Source organism: Ambystoma mexicanum, chromosome 7p (assembly GCF_040938575.1).
Source record: "Ambystoma mexicanum isolate Mex_15411 chromosome 7p, UKY_AmexF1_1, whole genome shotgun sequence".
NCBI lineage: Eukaryota > Metazoa > Chordata > Amphibia > Caudata > Ambystomatidae > Ambystoma > Ambystoma mexicanum.
In genome coordinates this window covers 385,168,423-385,186,910 of record NC_090939.1, presented here as the reverse complement: position 1 = coordinate 385,186,910, position 18,488 = coordinate 385,168,423, and the positions used below count along the sequence as shown (strand labels likewise).

At 45.4% G+C, this 18,488-nt stretch overlaps 1 protein-coding gene across 4 annotated transcripts in view; it reads left to right on the top strand.

Moving 5' to 3' along the window:
• LOC138526081 (multidrug resistance-associated protein 1-like) overlaps window positions 1–18,488 on the top strand; it is a 1,621,759-nt gene that overhangs the window by 402,374 nt on the left and 1,200,897 nt on the right. For all 4 annotated transcript variants that reach the window (XM_069636425.1, XM_069636424.1, XM_069636423.1 and 1 more), the window contains exon 8: window positions 6,137–6,274. In XM_069636425.1, the coding sequence (XP_069492526.1) occupies window positions 6,137–6,274 (138 nt within the window). The remainder of the gene's footprint in view (window positions 1–6,136; window positions 6,275–18,488) is intronic.

Sequence of the window (18,488 nt, the reverse complement as noted above, 5' to 3'; positions counted from 1 at the left end):
TTTCCCCCCCTCGACTCCTCTGCTGAACAAGATAGTGCACAAGATGCACCAGGAACCAGTCACCATGATACTGATAGCCCCGATGTGGGCCCGCCAACCATGGTTTGCGCACCTGATGGAAATGTCCCTGTCCCCACCGGTGAAACTGCCCTGCCCCTACAACTTGCTGTCACAGGACAAGGGCAAGACACTACACCCATGCCCACAGAATATGAACTTAGCAGCTTGGCTCCTGAGGTCATAGAATTTGGCCATTTACAACTCCCACGGAGATGCATGGACATTCTCAGAGAAGCAAGAAAACCCAACACTCGCCACTGCTATTCTAGCAAGTGGAAGAGATTTGTCATCTGGTGTAGAGGTAAGAGCATCAACCCAGTCCACTGCTCTCCCACACAGATTGTCCTTTACCTGACCCATTTACTGGACTCAGGTCTAGTGTTCAATTCTATTAAAGTCCATCTAGCGGCACTTTCTGCATACACCACCTCTCAACTTAAGGTGTCATGGTGGAAAGTCCCAGTTATCAAAGCCTTCATTGAGGGGGTAAAGAGAATACACCCTCCGATAGCAAACCCAGCTCCCGGCTGGGACCTTAATGTGGTACTTACCAGGCTCATGGGCTCACCCTTTGAACCCATGCACAAGGCAACTCTTAAGGACCTCACTCTTAGGACTGCTTTCCTAATAGCTATCACCTCCATTAGGAGAGTAAGTGAACTACAGGCCCTTTCTATTCTAGACCCCTTTGTAACAGTTCACAAAGATAAGGTGGTTCTACGCACACACCCAAGGTTTGCACCGAAATTCCATGTCAACTAGTCAATAGAACTACCAGGGTTCTTTCAAAACCCTTCCAATTTGGGAGAAAAGAGCCTGCATACACTCGATGTGCGCAGAGCTGTCATGTTTTATATGGAAAGAACTAGGCCACTGCGAAAGACTAATCAGTTCTTTGTCTCGGTGGCAGCAGGAAGAGAAGCAGATGCAGTCTCAAAGTCCACTATATCTAGATGGATTGTTCAATGTATCACTCTCTGTTACACTCTTGCTAAGAGAGAACTACCCTTCAAGCCAAGAGCACACTCTACTGGAGGCACTGGGGCATCCATAGCATTCATTGCAAACATTCCCCCTGAGTCCATTTGCAAAGCGGCAACCTGGAGTTCTGTACACAACTTTACAAAACACTACTGTCTAGATGCTCACTCTAGATCTGATTCCTAGGTGGGACAAGCAGTATTAAGACATCTTTGCTCTACTGTTCCTTCTCACAACCCACCTCCAACTCCGGGTACTGCTCGCTAGTCTATGCACAGCATGTGATTCTAAGCAGATTAACAAACATCAGAAGACAATGCATTACTTGCCATAAAAGCATTTCTGATGGTTGTATCTGCTTAGATTCACATGCGCCCACCCTTCCTCCCCGCTTGGATGGAAGGAACATAGACATCTTTCTACATCTCTCTCTCTTTTCTGTACTCACTCACGTATAGAAGGCTCCCTCAGGGCAGAAAAAATACAAACAGAGGGACCTCGACGCGTGAGGGGTTGTGGGTACACTGCACGTCACTATAGGGATAGTGTTACAGACACGCCTTGTCGACGTCCCCTTTTCGACTACGAAAAACAAAATGCAATACTCCGCAGTGACCACTGGATGTCGGACTATGCACAGCATGTGAATCTAAGCAGTACAACATTCAGAAATGCTTTCATGGTAAGTAATGCATTGTCATATACAATTGTATGCATAAGGAGCTCTGTATAATGTTATTGATGTAATGCAATCGTCAGCTGAAAAAATAAAGTTATTAAAAAAAAGAAGACAGTTCGTTTTTTAGCACTTTTTCTTGCACTTTATATTAGGTAGGGTGTGCCCCACCTACACACACCTTGTTTAGGGTGAACGTTGCACATAAATATGCTTGAGACTAGATTGAAGATTAGGATCAGCCATTCTCCCTCTTTCCTCTTTGACTAGATAGGAGCACACCACTGCTGACTAGGGCTAGATATTAGACGAGGGAAATCCAGTCTTTCTGCGCGAACGACGTATTATTTTATTTTATTGTTTAAAGCACAGATCGATCTTGAGAGCAGCGGAGTGTTGTACAGAGTGTGGGTAGCCGCATTTGGGCTGGCCGCTTTTAACAGCGCAGTACTGTGAGGTCTGTAAGTCGGTATGTACGTCCATTGGAATTAGTCCTAGGTCAGGTGTTGTTGAAAGAGCCATGTTTGGAGAGATTTGTAAAAATGGAGAATGGTGGGGGCATTCCAGGCTGACACCGGGCTCGAGTTCCAGAGGGTGTGTGCATGACAAGAGAAGTATTGTTTGCGGGTACTCTCTTTGCGGACGAGTTGTGATTCAAGCCAATTGGTCGATTTGCTGTGCGAGGAGCATGTTACCACCAGATATGTGGAGCTTGGCAGCCAGGTACGCTGCTGTGCTACTCGTGACTGTTTTGTAGATGATACATGCAGTCTTGAACAATATTCTGGCTTGGAGTCGAAGCCAATGTAGTTTGCGTAGGACCGGGGTAATTTGGTCAAAATTCTGTGCTCTCGTAGTAGGACGTACTGCAGCATGGTGGACTGCTTTTAGGGGAACCAAGTGAGCAGCTGGGAGATCTGTCTGGAGAGCGTTTTCCCCATCGGTATGCTAGACCGCAAGGGCCTGCACTACGGTCCGGATGTCCTGCAGCAGGATGAAGGGTTTGATTTTTTTCGAAGGGTAAAGATTCTGAGCAAGGCTATTTGGGCCTTCTTGCTTCTGGAAGGACAGATTGCTGTCAACGTAGCTAGTAATAGGCACTAAAATCAATTCTAAGTAAGATAATGGGTTTTATCCCTTCTTGGGTTGTGTAGTATTGGGCAATGGATAATACCTGCAGTCTTGTGTTGGGCCTTAGTTGTGTGTAGAAAGACTTAGTTCACTTAGCCATGCACAGATAGAAAGGAAACAGACTGGGGCCCTCCCAACTCTCCCATCCCTGTCCCTGGGGCATGACTGGCTTTGGTAGACCACCAAGTAGGTCTCCTGCCAAGGTTTGAGAGGGCTCTCCATCCCTTCTTGATAGGGTCACGTTTCTGACCCTTTCACATAGGCTATAGGACATCTTGCAGAAAGGGCTATAATTTTGGCAGTATCCAGGGGCTACTTTCAACTACTTTTTACTGTAGTACATGCCTATTTGTAAATTGCCCATTGTACATTTTTGCCAAATATGTGAATATCAATTACTGTATGTTTATGTATATATATATATATGTATGGATTTCCCTCCTTTTCCCCCACTGCATTTTCCCCCTATGTGTAACCAAGACAATGCATATCCTTGTAATGCGCCCAGTTACCTCCGGGTTTTGAGCACAGTATAAATAAATAAAACAAACAAACTTTGCTCCTGAAAACTCAGAGATTTAAAAATCAAACATCATTCTAGCAATGATGGGACATTCCGGGGCCCGTCGGGGGGACCTTTCCGCCAGTGACGGTTGTGCGCGTTCCACCCTGAACATGTTCATGAGTGGGGGGTTCCCCAGTACCTCCACCAGCAGTGTCTCCTCACATTTCTCCATATTGTCAATTGGTGTGGATTCCGGTATTCCCAGAATGCGGATATTATTTCGTCTGGATCAGCCATCCAAATCCTCATTCTTTGCCACCACTTTTTTGACCACTTGTTTATGGTAGGCTACCTCCTGTTGTAGAATTGTCACTTTATCTTCACCTTCACTTATTCTTTGCTCTGCCAGAGTTTATCAATTTGTAAGGCAGAAACGTTGAATTTACAGCTAAGGGTTTCGATCTGCTCCCAAATTATGCGTGCTGCTTTTCAATGCCGGCAAAGTTTGATTTAAGGCTGTCGTATCCACCTGGGCCGGGGCGTGGGTCTAGTCCGGAGGAGGAGAGGGTTGTGTTGTGGTTGGTCCAGCCAGGCAAATTGATCCATCTTGGCCTGTTTTTTGGGGCTGACCATCATGCAGCTCTTGCCATAACCTCCCCACGCCCCTTGCCTGGAACACTGTGTTGGATTGCCCGAACATGCTGATATGGCGACTTGCCTGGGGATCACAGTGAGCGGGGACCCACACATTCATAAATCAAAGCCGTGGGCTACAGGAAAATGATAATGGACCAAATCGCAGGATTTTAGAATGGATTTCGGCCCGTTGCCAGAGCATTTCAGGCAGCAGCCATTTGCTTAGTGGCACAACAGCGCCCCCCCCCTCATTCGAATAATTGTTAAAATCACAATATTTGAAGCGAATGCGGAGCCCCATTACACAAGCGTCTATTGATTCTCCTTTGGTTTGCTTTGTTGTGTGGAAAACACGATGTTCGTAGTCCACATAGGTGAGTGGCGTGAACTAGTCTGTAAGAGCTGTTATTAGCCCTGTATAGGTGTCAGTGGATCCTGCTGGGAACTCATGTACGATATCACACACATTTGGACCAATGGCTTGTGTTAGTAGGCTGTACTTTTTTACTCTTCCAGCGGACTTATGGCCATGATGTATAAATCAAAGTCCCTCGCTCATCTTTTCCACCTGGGCTCCAGGCTGCTGGTTTCAGGCAGATCAAAATGGGTGGGTAGTTGCATGACAAGGCTATCCTGAAGTCTTGAGGGTAGAGCCCCAGTCGGCGTGACAGGCATCTCTGCATCAGACAAGATGATGTGTGTATAGGACTAGTTGAGGTAGCAAAACACTCCACAGTTCCTTTGTGGCTGGGACGACTGGTTGTGCATTAAATTATGTGGACATGCAGTGACTACCACGTGTGTTGTTCTCCTAGTATTCACAGCGTGTTTTCTGTATTGTCCATGTGTATATGTGCATTATTTCTTGGCCTCATCACATTTATTGCAGCCCATTATTGGTTGTTCTATGCCACCATTGATCAACTGTGTTACCAACTGCAAGGTGGTCAGACTGGGTAGAGCCTTAGTTATGAGCTTATAGATGGTGATTAAAATGGCTTAATAAAAGTTAAACAACTCAGGATCAAGTAGAATGGCATCACTAAATTCTGAACTTTCGAGAGTGGTATGGGGAAATTCTCCCAGACAATTTTTGAGCCCCATGCAACAGGGACCTTCTTCATGGAATATTGATAGAATGGATGGTAGACACAATCTTTGCGTAGGGTGGGCTAGAAATGCAGGAACAGCAGGAAATAAAGGAATTGGAACATGAACAACAAATCTGTGAAAATACTGAGCTGTGCGTATGGCTTTTCTTTTAAAATATTCATGTGGTATTCTCTCTATTGCTCTTGTAATTCTTATAAGGTTAGGGAATGGCCTGTGTCATGCAAGAAAACCTGCTAAATAAAATCTAGAAATATATGGGATTGTTAGTGATAGGGCTAGGTCACCGGCGTTAAGAGTGATGTTTGTTTTGGAAACATTGCTACAGAGCCAGTCCCTGGGCATCTAGCTACTAATGGATTTGATTTCATCTGCCACTTGTGCTAGTCACTACTCTCATGCTCAATCGGGTATGCATGTGCATATTGCCGGTGTCCAGTTTGAAACAGTATCTTCTGATTAACTCTGCCAATGTTTTCACGTACACTTTGAATAGTAAAGTGGATAACATTGATCCATGTGGAATTCCTCGTGCTGATATAGCGCTATTAGTTTGGAAACCACATAACCTGCATAGCAGAACCATTACAATTTTAAGATGTTTACTTCAGCAACATTAGAACACACATGCAGCAGCATCTTGTTATCCACAACATTGATAGCGGTGTAAAGGGCCAACACAACCAGGACTCTGTTCAATTATTATTAGGCCATTATAGACACAGACAAATGTGGAGTAGGTGTAGTCCAATGTCCTGGAACCAGGCATTTGTTCACAATATGTTTCTAGCTGAAGCTGCAACTTTGAAGAGCTTCATCTTTCCATGATGTTGGGGCACACTTGCGCTTAGGCAATAGCCCTTTAGTGTCCTAGGTGTATTTTGCTCAAAGCACAACATACAACATTGTTAGTAGTTAGATGGTCACAAACATACTTTACGCTGATGCTTTAATTTCCATCATATGTAACTGTTTACCTTCTTGAATGTTTTTCAGTTACTCAATGATTTTTTTTATATTTGTTTTTGTCTGTTTAGATTCTCAAACTTTATGCATGGGAACCTTCATACCAGAAAAAGGTTATAGAAATAAGAGAAGAAGAAATGGACGTATTAAAACGTTCTGGGTACCTCACAACCTTCTCCATGCTGACATTAACTTGTATACCCTTTATGGTAAGCATGATATCTTTTGTCAGTTTTGACGTTTGATGTGGTCTGTTTTGCATCTTATTTCTCTATAAAAGATCCTGTTTGCCCGTTCTCCATTATTCACAGTGTGAAATAAGATCTTGCAATCTGCTTCATTGAACTACATTGAACTAAACATTCTCCAAACTAATTTCAGGGCATCTAATAATGCTCCTTGCCTTGATGACCTTTGTTTGTATTCTTTCACGTGGATCCCAGAGTGGTAAACTGGACAACAATTGAAAGCATGTACTAATAAACGAGTGAGATGTGGGTGACTAGTAGAAAGCCATAAGGCTCAGTAAAGTATACCATTGTTCTGTCCATGCAAGGGACTCCGCAGGAGTGGTAAAAATGAGAAAAAGTGAAAGAATGTTGATACAGTGTCATGGCAGGTGGCAGCTTAGGTCTGATTCATCCAATTGTAAAGTCATGCATTAGTCTAGGAATGTTGCAAGGTGCTCTGTGTCACTATTAAGCCATTTCTAAGAACCTGCAGAGGGTTGCATTGAAGATGCCTGATACATTTCGATGAAAGAGAAATCATTTTGTAGAACACAAAAAAGTACATTCCTTGGACCTTTGAATGTTTGACATTGTTGAGGATCTTGCAGTTCAGCAAAGGGTACAAAAAGAAAAGCCTTTAGATGATGGGGACTACCAAGTCGTTTCTTGGATTGATGTTAGTTGGCATTTGTGACCAGTCTTCTTTTGCTAACGGGCTACTAGGTGCCCGGAATAATGGTTCTTCCAGGCCAAATGCAGAGCTGCAGAGGTGATTCTTTACAGTTTTACAGACTTTTAAGACATCTGCTTAAGTCTTCTGCGAAGTGGGAAAGTATTTCACAGGTTTGCTCCTTGTACGCAAAATACAGTCTGGAAAAAAAGTGTTTTGTACATACAGACTCAACTTTACAATGTGAAGTAGCCTTTTTTCCTGGCAACTTCTCAAAAACAAACATTAGTTAAAAGAGCATTGGTTGTCTATCCACTGCCCCCCGCAGCAGCATGTCCAGATGCAGCATTTCTGTCCCTCCACCACAGCGAACAATCTAGGATCACAATAAAGAGTTTGGAGACCAGCGCATAGTAAGAGGTTGCTCTGTGGCTAAGCTCATATACCCTTGTATGTGCTTGCTAACCACACCGTTCCTTGTGTACAGGATCGAACACTCTACCTATAAAAAGTGAGCAGCCTTTTGAAATATGTTTAAATCCCTCGGCCACTCCCCCCTTTTTTTAAAGTGCACTTCTTTTGCAGCCTATAAATGGCCTACAATTGAAACAAAACAATATGAACAGTTCTACAAAATATAATTTGACATCTTAACCGAGGAACAAAGATAACTCCTGGACCTGTTCCCTTCCCAGGCCAGGGTAAAACCACTGGTGCACCTTCCCTATGGCACTGATGCATGCAAGGCCATTTCCGCCCCCACCTGAAATGCAAAAAGTCCTTCATGGCTGGCCAGCAGTGATTTATAGTGATGCTGCTGTCCTTATGTGCCACCACTTGAAATGCAAATGGAACAACACCTAGGGCCTCATTACAAGTGTGGCGGTCCGGAAACAAGAGTTCTGGGAAGATTACCAGCACCCTTGATTCCGGACCGCCACACTACGAGCGGTTCTGGTAGTTCCGAGTCCTCATTCCCATGGAGTCCTCAAGATCTGCTGCCAGACTTCCCCCCTCTGTCGGGCCATGTAATGTCCCGTTGGCACCGGGAAGCCAGGCGGCAGATCCGGTCTTACGGGGTCGGCAACCAGCAGGTTACCGCCAACTGCGTAATGAAGCCTCTTGTATATGGAAAGACGGTCAGATCAACAGCAGCTAGACCCACATTTAGGGAGAGTGTTCATATTGTAATCGGAAAAATTGCAATTGAGTGAACCATAAAATAAAGTTACCATGTGCTGGAAACTGTGTGACAAATAATTAAAAGATAGCCTTGATATAGAATTGTACCTTTAAAAATAATCGAGCACTTATTGTATATTGTATCAAATGCTTGAAGCACATAGAAGACACAATTCTATCATGAATTGTTTTTCTTTTTTTGCAGAGACAGTTTGCTATGGGTGCTTTTTGTTTTTTTACTTGACTGATCATCTCTTGAAAAATTATTATAATTAATAGCGCGAGCAAGAAAATTACTAATATGTTATGGGCGGGAAGGCTCAAACCTACAGCACATGTGGCTACTCACTTCCCAAGCAATAGTTCTAACCCCAGCTCCTCTAAAGCTCTGACGCAACACATACAGAATACTTTTGTATCTGAGATGGGTACACCCCTTTTTTAAGCCCTTTTGCCATTTAGACACAACCCTCATCAGGGCAGGCGTATATAAGCAAGGGGCAGGAAACGGGAAGTGTGGGTGTATGAGGTGAGGGCAGACAAGGAGGTGGACCGCCGACCAAAAGATCTGCCGCAGAAAGTGGCGATTGTGGAGAAGAGTTTTGGAACAGGTGAGGCATTGGCTTAGGAGTGATAGAGGTTCTGTAGAGTGAGTGTGCATGGGTGTAAGATGTCTGTGTACATAGTGAAAGGAAGGTTATTGCATAGTAGTGTAGGAGGTATAGTAGTGTAGGAGGTGCAGTAGTAGTATGAGAGGTGTAACAGTATGGAGGTAGAGTTGTAGTGTGGGAGGTCTAGTAGTAGCATGGGAGGGGAAGTAGTAGTGTGGGAGAAGGGGTAGGGATGTGGTAGAGCAGTAGTAGTGTGGGAGTAGTAATAGCAGAGTAGGAGGAGAGACGGAGGAAGGACTTATCAAAGGGTGGAGGCAGTGGGAGAGTTTGAATATTCGACGGACAGAAAGTTGGTGGGCAGTAGCAGGTAGAGTAGAAGGGAGAGTTGAGGGTGGAAATGAGTGGAACCAGGTACATTTTGCTGAGTAGCTGCAGTGCACACAATCCTAAATTTCCCCAGAACGGAAACCTGTGGTGAGAGTAGTGAAAGTTAGGAAGGCCCTGAGAGAGTTAGTGAGCCTGCTTTCAGGGCGAATACCTTCAGTATAAGGCAGCAATTAGACAGTTGGGCTAAACAATCGGTGAAACTAACCAGGGGTTACGGATGCCTGGGCTGGGTAGGAGGATCATGGGAAGACAAGAGACCAAGGGACAGCCACAGTCCTCACAAAGAATTTAATAAAGTACAACCGTTTTATTTCACGGCACATTCGAGCCTAGGACTCCTTCCCCGACAATGAATGTGGCGTACAATAAAGCACTTTTTATTTTTAATACCCTACGGATTAATTTTGAGTAGGTCTCCAACCCGTCTCGCACCCAACCTCCACAAACACCCTGTGTCACAATGGACTAGGAACCAGGCCGGTGTTCAGCAATAATATATTTATTAATTTATTATTTAATAAAAAAGGAAAATCAACAGCAGCCACCAAAATTGTGGCAACACAAATGCAATATCCTATCTAGAGCGACCAAGTGGAAATGGGCTGTTACACTCACTTTTGTTATAATGATAAACAGGAAAATACAGTCAGGTTGAAATAGACAGTTATACTCGCTTTTGTTTTAATGACAAAACAGGAAAATACCATCCGGTTGAAAGTGAAAGGGCCACGGTTTTAGTACTCCCCCTGCAACACTCACCCCCAAACATCAATTAAACTTGATTTCTTTGAATGGAAGGCAGTGGCAAGGAGTAGGAATAGAGAGAGAAAATCGGATTTGGGGTAAAGCTCACCACCCCCAGATGGGAAGCCAGCAAAGAAAGTGAAAACCTGTTTTTGGAGTAAAATGGCAGAATGGGATTTTGATTCTTACTCACTACTGCCAGGGGATAGACTGAAAGGAAATTCAAATTGCCTAGACTAGATAGATAGGGAAAGTTTTGAGAATACTATCAGCACACCAGGGCAAAGTAGAATTGAAGTGGGAAAATTGGTTTTAGGAGAAAAGCAAATGCAAAAGGGAAAAATACAGTGGCAAATGGAAATTCGTTTACAGTGGGTTTACAATAACAGGCAGCTCAGGAAAGGGGTTTAGCTCACAATAGGAAAATCGGTTTTCAAGGACAGAGGAACATACAGGTAGACCTCTAGGCAAAAGGGATTGCTCACAATGGAACAACGGTTTGGGTTTTAATACGACAGATGCAACTAGGAATTTGTTGGGTAATGCACACAATACACAGACAAATTCGGTTTTCAGTTTCAAGGAGACTAATTCTTATGAGGCAACTCTTTAATGACTATAATAATTAAATACAACACCAAGGACAAGATGGTTGATTTCGAATGGCATATTGAACCGTGAATTTCAAATAGGGGAATTAATGGATTTACTTAAAAATATGCTAAGGATTTACACAGACATTGAGAGGTTTTTAAAAGAGAGATGCTAACATACACATGCTAACAATAGATTCTTCTATGGGAAGGTAACTGAATTACACTGCCATTTACTGGGGGTTTCAATGGGGTTTTCCATGGGGGAAATATTGGATGCAATGCTACAAAAATGAAGGGTTTATGAAATTTAGGACTGGGGTATATGCTACTTAAAAAGCAAGCCTTGGTTTAGGATTCAGGACAGCCAGCTGGATCTCAGGACACTCTGGACAGCTAGGGCAAGGGTTCTGGTCACTGCACTCTCAAAGATGGTAAAATTCAGCCACCTTCTGTCACGACCCTTGCCCAAAACTCCCTCTGGCAAACCCATTGGCCAGGTGGAGTCAGGACTCGGGCCTCTAGAGCCTGGCATCCTCTTCAAAAGCCCTCATGGGGCCAGTCCTGGCGCCTATGGCGCCAGGCTCATACACCATGAATAAACAATGTGCTTGGGAACTACTTTATTGTATTGTCAGCCAACATGGAGACATCCACATAGCTTGGTTCCTAAGAACCAAGCTATGCAGTCTAGTTTTTTGGGTGTGGTAGCCTAGGGACTACTTTACCTGGACTATTTTGTTGGGGCTATTTAAACCACACCTCAGCAAGGCAACACGCTTCACGTTACTTTGCAGCTTGCAACATGACGCTCACCGTGTCCAGCTATTCCCTCGAACCTCTGAGAAGCAGAACCTGCAAGGAGACAAACGGAACATCAATAGCAGCAGCATCTTACCTGCAGTCTTCATCTTTAAACACTTGCGCAGCTACTGAGAACAGCTTCCTCAAATCTGCACGCCTCCCGGACAGAACGACCTGAAAGAGGAAGATAGAGGCAACATTAAAGAAAGCAGTAGAGACATTTACAAATTACGAACTGCTCAAAAGGCTTGCCTGGCTGGTCGCCTCTCGGCTGGCACCACTCCGGACATTCCACTTGCGCTGAAGAACACTGCGACCTACAAGGAAGGAAAACACAGGTTAGCAAAGGCAAGACTTTGCAGCGCTGCGCATAGCGCTTACTTACCGCATCATAGTGCTCTTAATGCGCCATCATTTACCAGCGGGGCTCAACCAAGCCAGTTCGCCGCGCTGAAGCTCCGCATACCTAAGTGAGAAAAAAGAGAAATTTTAAACAAAGAACGGCATGCAGGATAGCAACAAAACTAAAGAACAGCAATAAGACCTACCTGAACAATATCAAATGGGCCAGCGTCAGTGAAGTAACTGGACCGCACTTGCCCATGAAAGACAACGCGCCCCTGCAAAGAAGGCAGGATGGAGAGCACGCTTAATTCTACCACAAGGTGAGGAGAGGGCGCCAGAGGGACTGAAATCATACGGGGGTGGAGGGAGGATACTTACCTCATTCTGTCAGTCTTGAACACAGTCCTCCTGTATTTTCAGGCAGAACCTTCCCCGCAGACCACATCAGGGCAAAGCGGAGAAGCATACCAGCAAGTAACCCAGCTGGGTGGGGTCCCTGTGGATACCAGGTGAGCGTAACAGAACGCAAAGCCTACCATAACAAATCCACCTGGGTGCCATGGAGACATCAGAAATGGACCAATTGGCCCAATTACTAGGAGAGCTTCGTGCTGAGGTTCATTTTGCCCGACAAGAGACTAATGCCCTCCGGAGAGACCTAATAGTGACCAAAGAAGACACTGAAGAGATTAGCAGGCAATACTTGCAATCACAAGCAGGACAGACGCCTCTACCTGGAAGCAATCCAATGATGCAAAACCCTGCCATACCACCCACTCCGGTACAGATCACGTTACCTGTAACAGTGCCCCTGGCACCACCAGAAAGGTTCTCAGGCGACCCACGGAAGTATGCGGCATTCACCAATCAGTGCCGCCTTAATTTTCTTTGTAGGACTGGCGCATTTCCAAATGACCAAGCTCGGCTAGCTTTTGTCTTATCATACCTGAGTGGTAGTGCAGTAGATTGGTCAGTGCCGTTGGTAACCCATGACGATCCTCTATCACATGACTTTGGGGGGTTCCAGAGAGAAATGGAAAAACATTTTGCTCGCCATACCCAGGAACAAGCAGTAGACCATGAACTCTTGTCCCTCTGACAGGGGAATCAGGACTTGTTAATGTACATTGCTACCTTCAACAGACTGGTTGCCGAAGCTAGGTGGCCAGAAAACAAAAGAACCACGTTATTCCATCGAGCCTTGCAAGGCAAATTGAAGGACTTCTTAGCCCAGGTGGTTGATCCACCCAGAGACTGTGCAGAATTCATAAATCTGGTCTTGCAGCTAGACCACCTGTTGCAGGACCAAAAGGCAAACCGGTCTAAGACGGACCCTCGGACCGTGTATGTTCGACCAAGGGAAAAAACACCCCGTGTACCTTTAAATGCTGTAGAACCCATGCAGATTGGAGGGATATAGCCTCCATTAACAAAACAAGAGCGGGACATAAGAAGACAACAAAAGCTTTGTTTGTACTGTGGGAAACCAGGACATTTCCTGAAGGACTGTCCAGTAAAACCCCCCAGAAGAACAGTCAGGGCTACAGAGAAGAATGAAGCTAAGGAATCGGAAAACTACCAAGCTCGACAATCGTAGAGGTCAGTTTGTCGAGTGAGAAGAAAGAGTTGCTGATCTCGCACTTTGCAATACCAGTGATCTTAATTAACCACCAACAGTAGTCAAGAATGCATGCCGTTGAAGCATACCTCGATAGCGGAGCAGTTGGACATTATATTGATCAAGAACTGGCAGCAGAGATGGGGCTTCCTTTGTGTTCTAAGCCAACTATGGACAAGGTAACCACCGTGCATGGGACAGAAATCGCTTCCGGACCAGTAAACCAGTGCACAGCCAGGGTAACCTTGCTTTGCCAGGACGGACATTGGGAGTCTATTTCATTCGATATCATCAAGGCACCTCAGTTCAGGCTAATACTAGGGATGCCATGATTGATTGCTCACAACCCTTTGATAGACTGGCGGACATGAAAATTAACCTTCCCCGGTGACTGCTCCCCTGCCTGCTATTACCAAGAGGAGAAACCCGACGTCTATATCCCCATGACTCCCGGAGCGACAGTATCAACCCTGGGAGCAACTAATACCTTGCCAAGTGAATACCATGATTTCCAGGATGTTTTCTGAAAGGACCAAGCCAATACATTGCCGCTGCACAGGCCCCATGACTGTCAGATCGACCTTGTTCCTGGTGCACAAATCTGTTGCGGCAGGATCTATGCTCTCACAGAACCAGAAAACCTTCATTTGAAATCCTATTTAGACCAGTACCTTGCAAACAGATTTATCCGTCCTTCGAAGTCCCCCGCAGCCAGTCCTTTGTTCTTCGTACCGAAAAAGGAAGGAGACTTGAGAACCTGTATTGACTACCGCGCATTGAACCAGATCACCGTGAAGAACCGCTACCCCTTGCCACTTATCCCTGAGATGCTAGACCAAGTTAAAGATGCCCAGATTTATACCAAATTGGACCTTCGAGGAGCGTACCATCTGGTCCCAGTCAGAAAAGGAGATGATTGGAAAACCGCCTTCCGTACTAAGTATGGCTTGTTTGAATATCAAGTCATGCCCTTCGGGTTATGCAACGCTCCTGCGGCATTCCAGTATTTCATGAATTACGTCTGAAGGGAGTTCATTGATGTGTGCGCCTTAGTGTACATAGACGACATCTTAGTATACTCAGCCTCGGAACGAGATCATGTCAGGCACGTTCGTTCAGTCCTCACCAAGCTCCGTCAACATCGCTTGTTTGCAAAAGCTTGAAAAATGCTTTTTTCACGTCACCGAAGTAGAATTTCTTGGTTTTATCCTTACTCCAGGAGGCATCAGAATGGACGTGCACAAGGTAGATGCCATTCTGAAATGGCCTTCACCGACGTCTCTGAAAGGGGTATAAAGCATGCTGGGCTTTGCGAACTTCTACCGCCGGTTCATCCCAGACTTCTCTCCGGTTGTGCACCCAATCACAGTACTATTACAAAAAAACAATAAAAAGTTTGCTTGGACTGAAGAAGCAGAAGAAGCCTTTCAGGAACTTAAACAAAGGTTTATCTCTACTCCAATCCTGTGACATCCTCGTACAGAACCTCCCTTATGTCGTGGAAACTGATGCGTCCAGTCTCGCAATGGGAGCTGTCCTTTCACAGAGAGACCCGGAAACCGACCAGCTACATCCTGTGGCCTTCTGGTCGAAAAAGTTCCTCCAGAGATTAATTATGCCATCACGGACAAGGAACTCCTGGCTATCAAACCTGCCCTTAAAGCCTGGAGGCACTACCTTCTGGGGGCCAGACACACCATTACAGTCATCACAGACCACCAAAACCTACAACATCTCAAAACAGCCAAGGCCCAGTCCTCGCGCCAATTACGGTGGGCCTTTTTCTTCGCCGAATATGATGATGTAATCACATTTTGACCAGGAGTCAGAAACGGAAAGGCGGATGCCTTATCTCGCATAGGCATAGATGAAATAGTATATACAACTCCAGACCCATTACCTATTATACCTGAAGAGAAACTCTTGGGTATCACAACAGCCTTAACACAAGCAGAACTACGAGAAGAAATCCAACGGACAATGAATCCTGATGCCTACCTCGCATGGCAAACTCAAGGAGAACAATATACCATCAAGGACCATCTACCCTTTTTTAGGGATCGCCTATATGTACCCTTGAAGAAATTACAACAGCATATTATTTCAAACTATTAGGATTCACTGATCGAAGGGCATCCTGGGATCGCCAAAACCCTAGCTAAGGTGAAAGAGAACTTTTGGTGGTCTACCTTGCGTAAGGACATCATTCAGTATATTCAGTCCTGCGGTGTCTGCGCACAAAATAAATCACAGAAACAAAAACCATCTGGTCTCCTACAACCATTGGACATTCCTCCAGTTCCATGGCACACTCTTTCCCTTGACTTCATCACTGATCTACCTCCAAGCCAAGGGTTCAACACCATCCTTGTAGTTGTGGACTTATTCTAGAAGATGGCCCATTTTATTCCTCTCAAAGGCCTCCCAGACACAGCCACTTTAGCAAAAGTGTTCCTGGAGGGTGTGGTTACGCTACATGGCTTCCCTTCTGTTCTGGTCTCTGATCGAGGCAGCCAGTTTGTTTCCAACTTCTGGAAAAAATGTTGTGCAATGGCGCAGATCGACGTTCGGCTAACTACCAGTCACCATCCCCAAACGGACGGCCAAACCGAGAGAACCAATCAGACACTCTAGCAATATTTACGGTGCATGCTGCACCACGTACAAAGGAATTGGAAAGACCTACTATGGACAGCCGAACATGCATACAGCAATTCTTTGCATTCAAGCACGGGACAAACGCCCTTCTATACCCTTTATGGCAGACATCCACGTACCTCTGAACTAGACCTTCCAGCCAGTTTGGAAATGCCAACGGTAAAGAGTCTACACACAACCATTACTCAGGCTTTCAAAAGGGCAAAGAACACTTTATTCATGCCAAAGAAAAACGAGAGAAATTCGCCGACCAACACTGGAAAAAGGCCCCTGATTATCAAGTAGGAGACAAAGTTTGGTTAGCCGCTAAATTCATACCCATCAAGGGAACCCGGACCTCTCATCCCAGATTCTTAGGACCCTATACCATTAAGGCAATTATCAACCCAGCAGCCGTGAAACTGGATTTACCACCTAATCTACACATCCACCCAGTATTCCATGTGTCCCTCCTGAAACCAATGCAACCCGGCACACGGATTGGGACACCACTTAAACCCATACTTGTTGACGGAGAACCAGAATTCGAAGTCAAATATATCTTGGACTCTAAATACTCTAGGACCAAGCTATATTATCTCGTCGATTGGAAAGGATTTGGACCACAAGATAGATCCTGGGTGCCCAGTGAGAATATCCACGCACCACGTCTAATCAGGAAATTCCATCGGAACTTCCCAACCAAACTGGGCCAGACAGAAGGAACTCCATGGGAGGGGCCTTAGGGGGGAGTGCTGTCATGACCCTCGCCCAAAACCCCCTCTGGCAAACCCATTGGCCAGGTGGAGTCAGGACTCGGGCCTCTAGAGGCTGGCATCCTCTTCAAAAGCCCTCATGGGGCCAGTCCTGGCACCTATGGCGCCAGGCTCATACACCATGAAAAAACAATGTGCTTGGGAACTACTTTATTGTATTGTCAGCCAACATGGAGGCATCCAGCTAGCTTGGTTCCTAAGAACCAAGCTATGCAGTCTATTGTTTTGGGTGTGGTAGCCTAGGGACTACTTTACCTGGACTATTTTGTTGGGGCTATTTAAACCACACCCGAGCAAGACAACACGCTTCGCGTTACTTTGCAGCTTGCAACCTGACGCTTACCGTGTCCAGCTATTCCCTTAAAGAAGCAGAACCTGCAAGGAGACAAAAGGAACATCATTAGCAGCAGCATCTTACCTGCAGTCTTCATCTTTAAACACTCGCAGCTACTGAGAACAGCTTCCTCGAATCTGCATGCCTTCCGGACAGAACGACCTGAAAGAGGAAGATAGAGGCAACATTAAAGAAAGCAGTAGAGACATTTACAAATTACAAACTGCTCAAAAGGCTTACCTGGCTGGTCGCCTCTCGGCTGGCACCACTCCGGACATTCCACTCACGCTGAAGAACACTGCGACCTACAAGGAAGGAAAACACAGGTTAGCAAAGGCAAGACTTTGCAGCGCTGCGCATAGCGCTTACTTACCGCATCATAGCGCTCTTAATGCGCCATTATTTATCAGCAGGGCTCAACCAAGGCAGTTCTTCGCGCTGAAGCTCTGCATACCTAAGGGAGAAAAAAGAGACATTTTAAACAAAGAAATGCATGCAGGATAGCAACAAAACTAAAGAACAGCATCCAGACCTACCTGAACAATATCAAACGGGCCGGCGTCAGTGAAGTAACTGGACCGCACTCGCCCATGAAAGACAACGTGCTCCTGGAAAGAAGGCAGGACGGAGAGCATGCCTAATTCTACCACAAGGTGAGGAGAGGGAGCCAGAGGGACTGAAATCATACGGGGTGGAGGGAGGATACTTACCTCGGTCGTTCAGTCTTGAACACAGTCCTTCTGTATTTTCAGGCAGAACCTTCCCCGCAGACCACATCAGGGCAAAGCGGAGAAGCATACCAGCGAGTAACCCGGCTGTGTGGCGTCCATGTGGATACCAGGTGAGCGTAACACCTTCTCTCTGTCCTCCTTCTCCTGTCTCCCCGGATTTTGGTGTGTGTCTGTCCTAGAACAGCCCCCCTTATATAACACAAATGACATCACTAACTTTACAATCTAGGGGGAGTACCCTGGAACTATCCCTGCTGCTTGGATAGGACAGTTTACCATTCCTCTCTCTGCCCTCTGGCATGATTGGTTCAAGTGAAGAGCGCACCATCTGTCTATTTGCATCTATTACAATTCTTTGTTCTCATGACCACGTTTTGGCAAAAACTAGTTATGTCTTATAACTTCATACTTATACTAGCCCCGGCCATATGAAATAGATATGCGGTTTGAGTCGGTCATAGGGAAATAGGTAAGCTGATCGCCAGCTCTGTACAAGGTAGCATGGTTCTTTGCACATTTTTGGCATTTTCATAAAATGTATACCAGTTAGGACTCTGCAAATGGTTCCATGTCATTTCATCGCCTGTAATTACATCCCCTGTCATTTTAGCGTGCACATTCCATTGAAAATGCTCATTGCTTTTTTTTGGGGGGTTCCCCCCAAACCTGGCTCCCACACTTATTTTTGCTATTGCCTACCCGCCCAAACCCTTATCTGCCCTTTCCCACCCCCCTAAAAAATTCGATGAGCACATTCGATG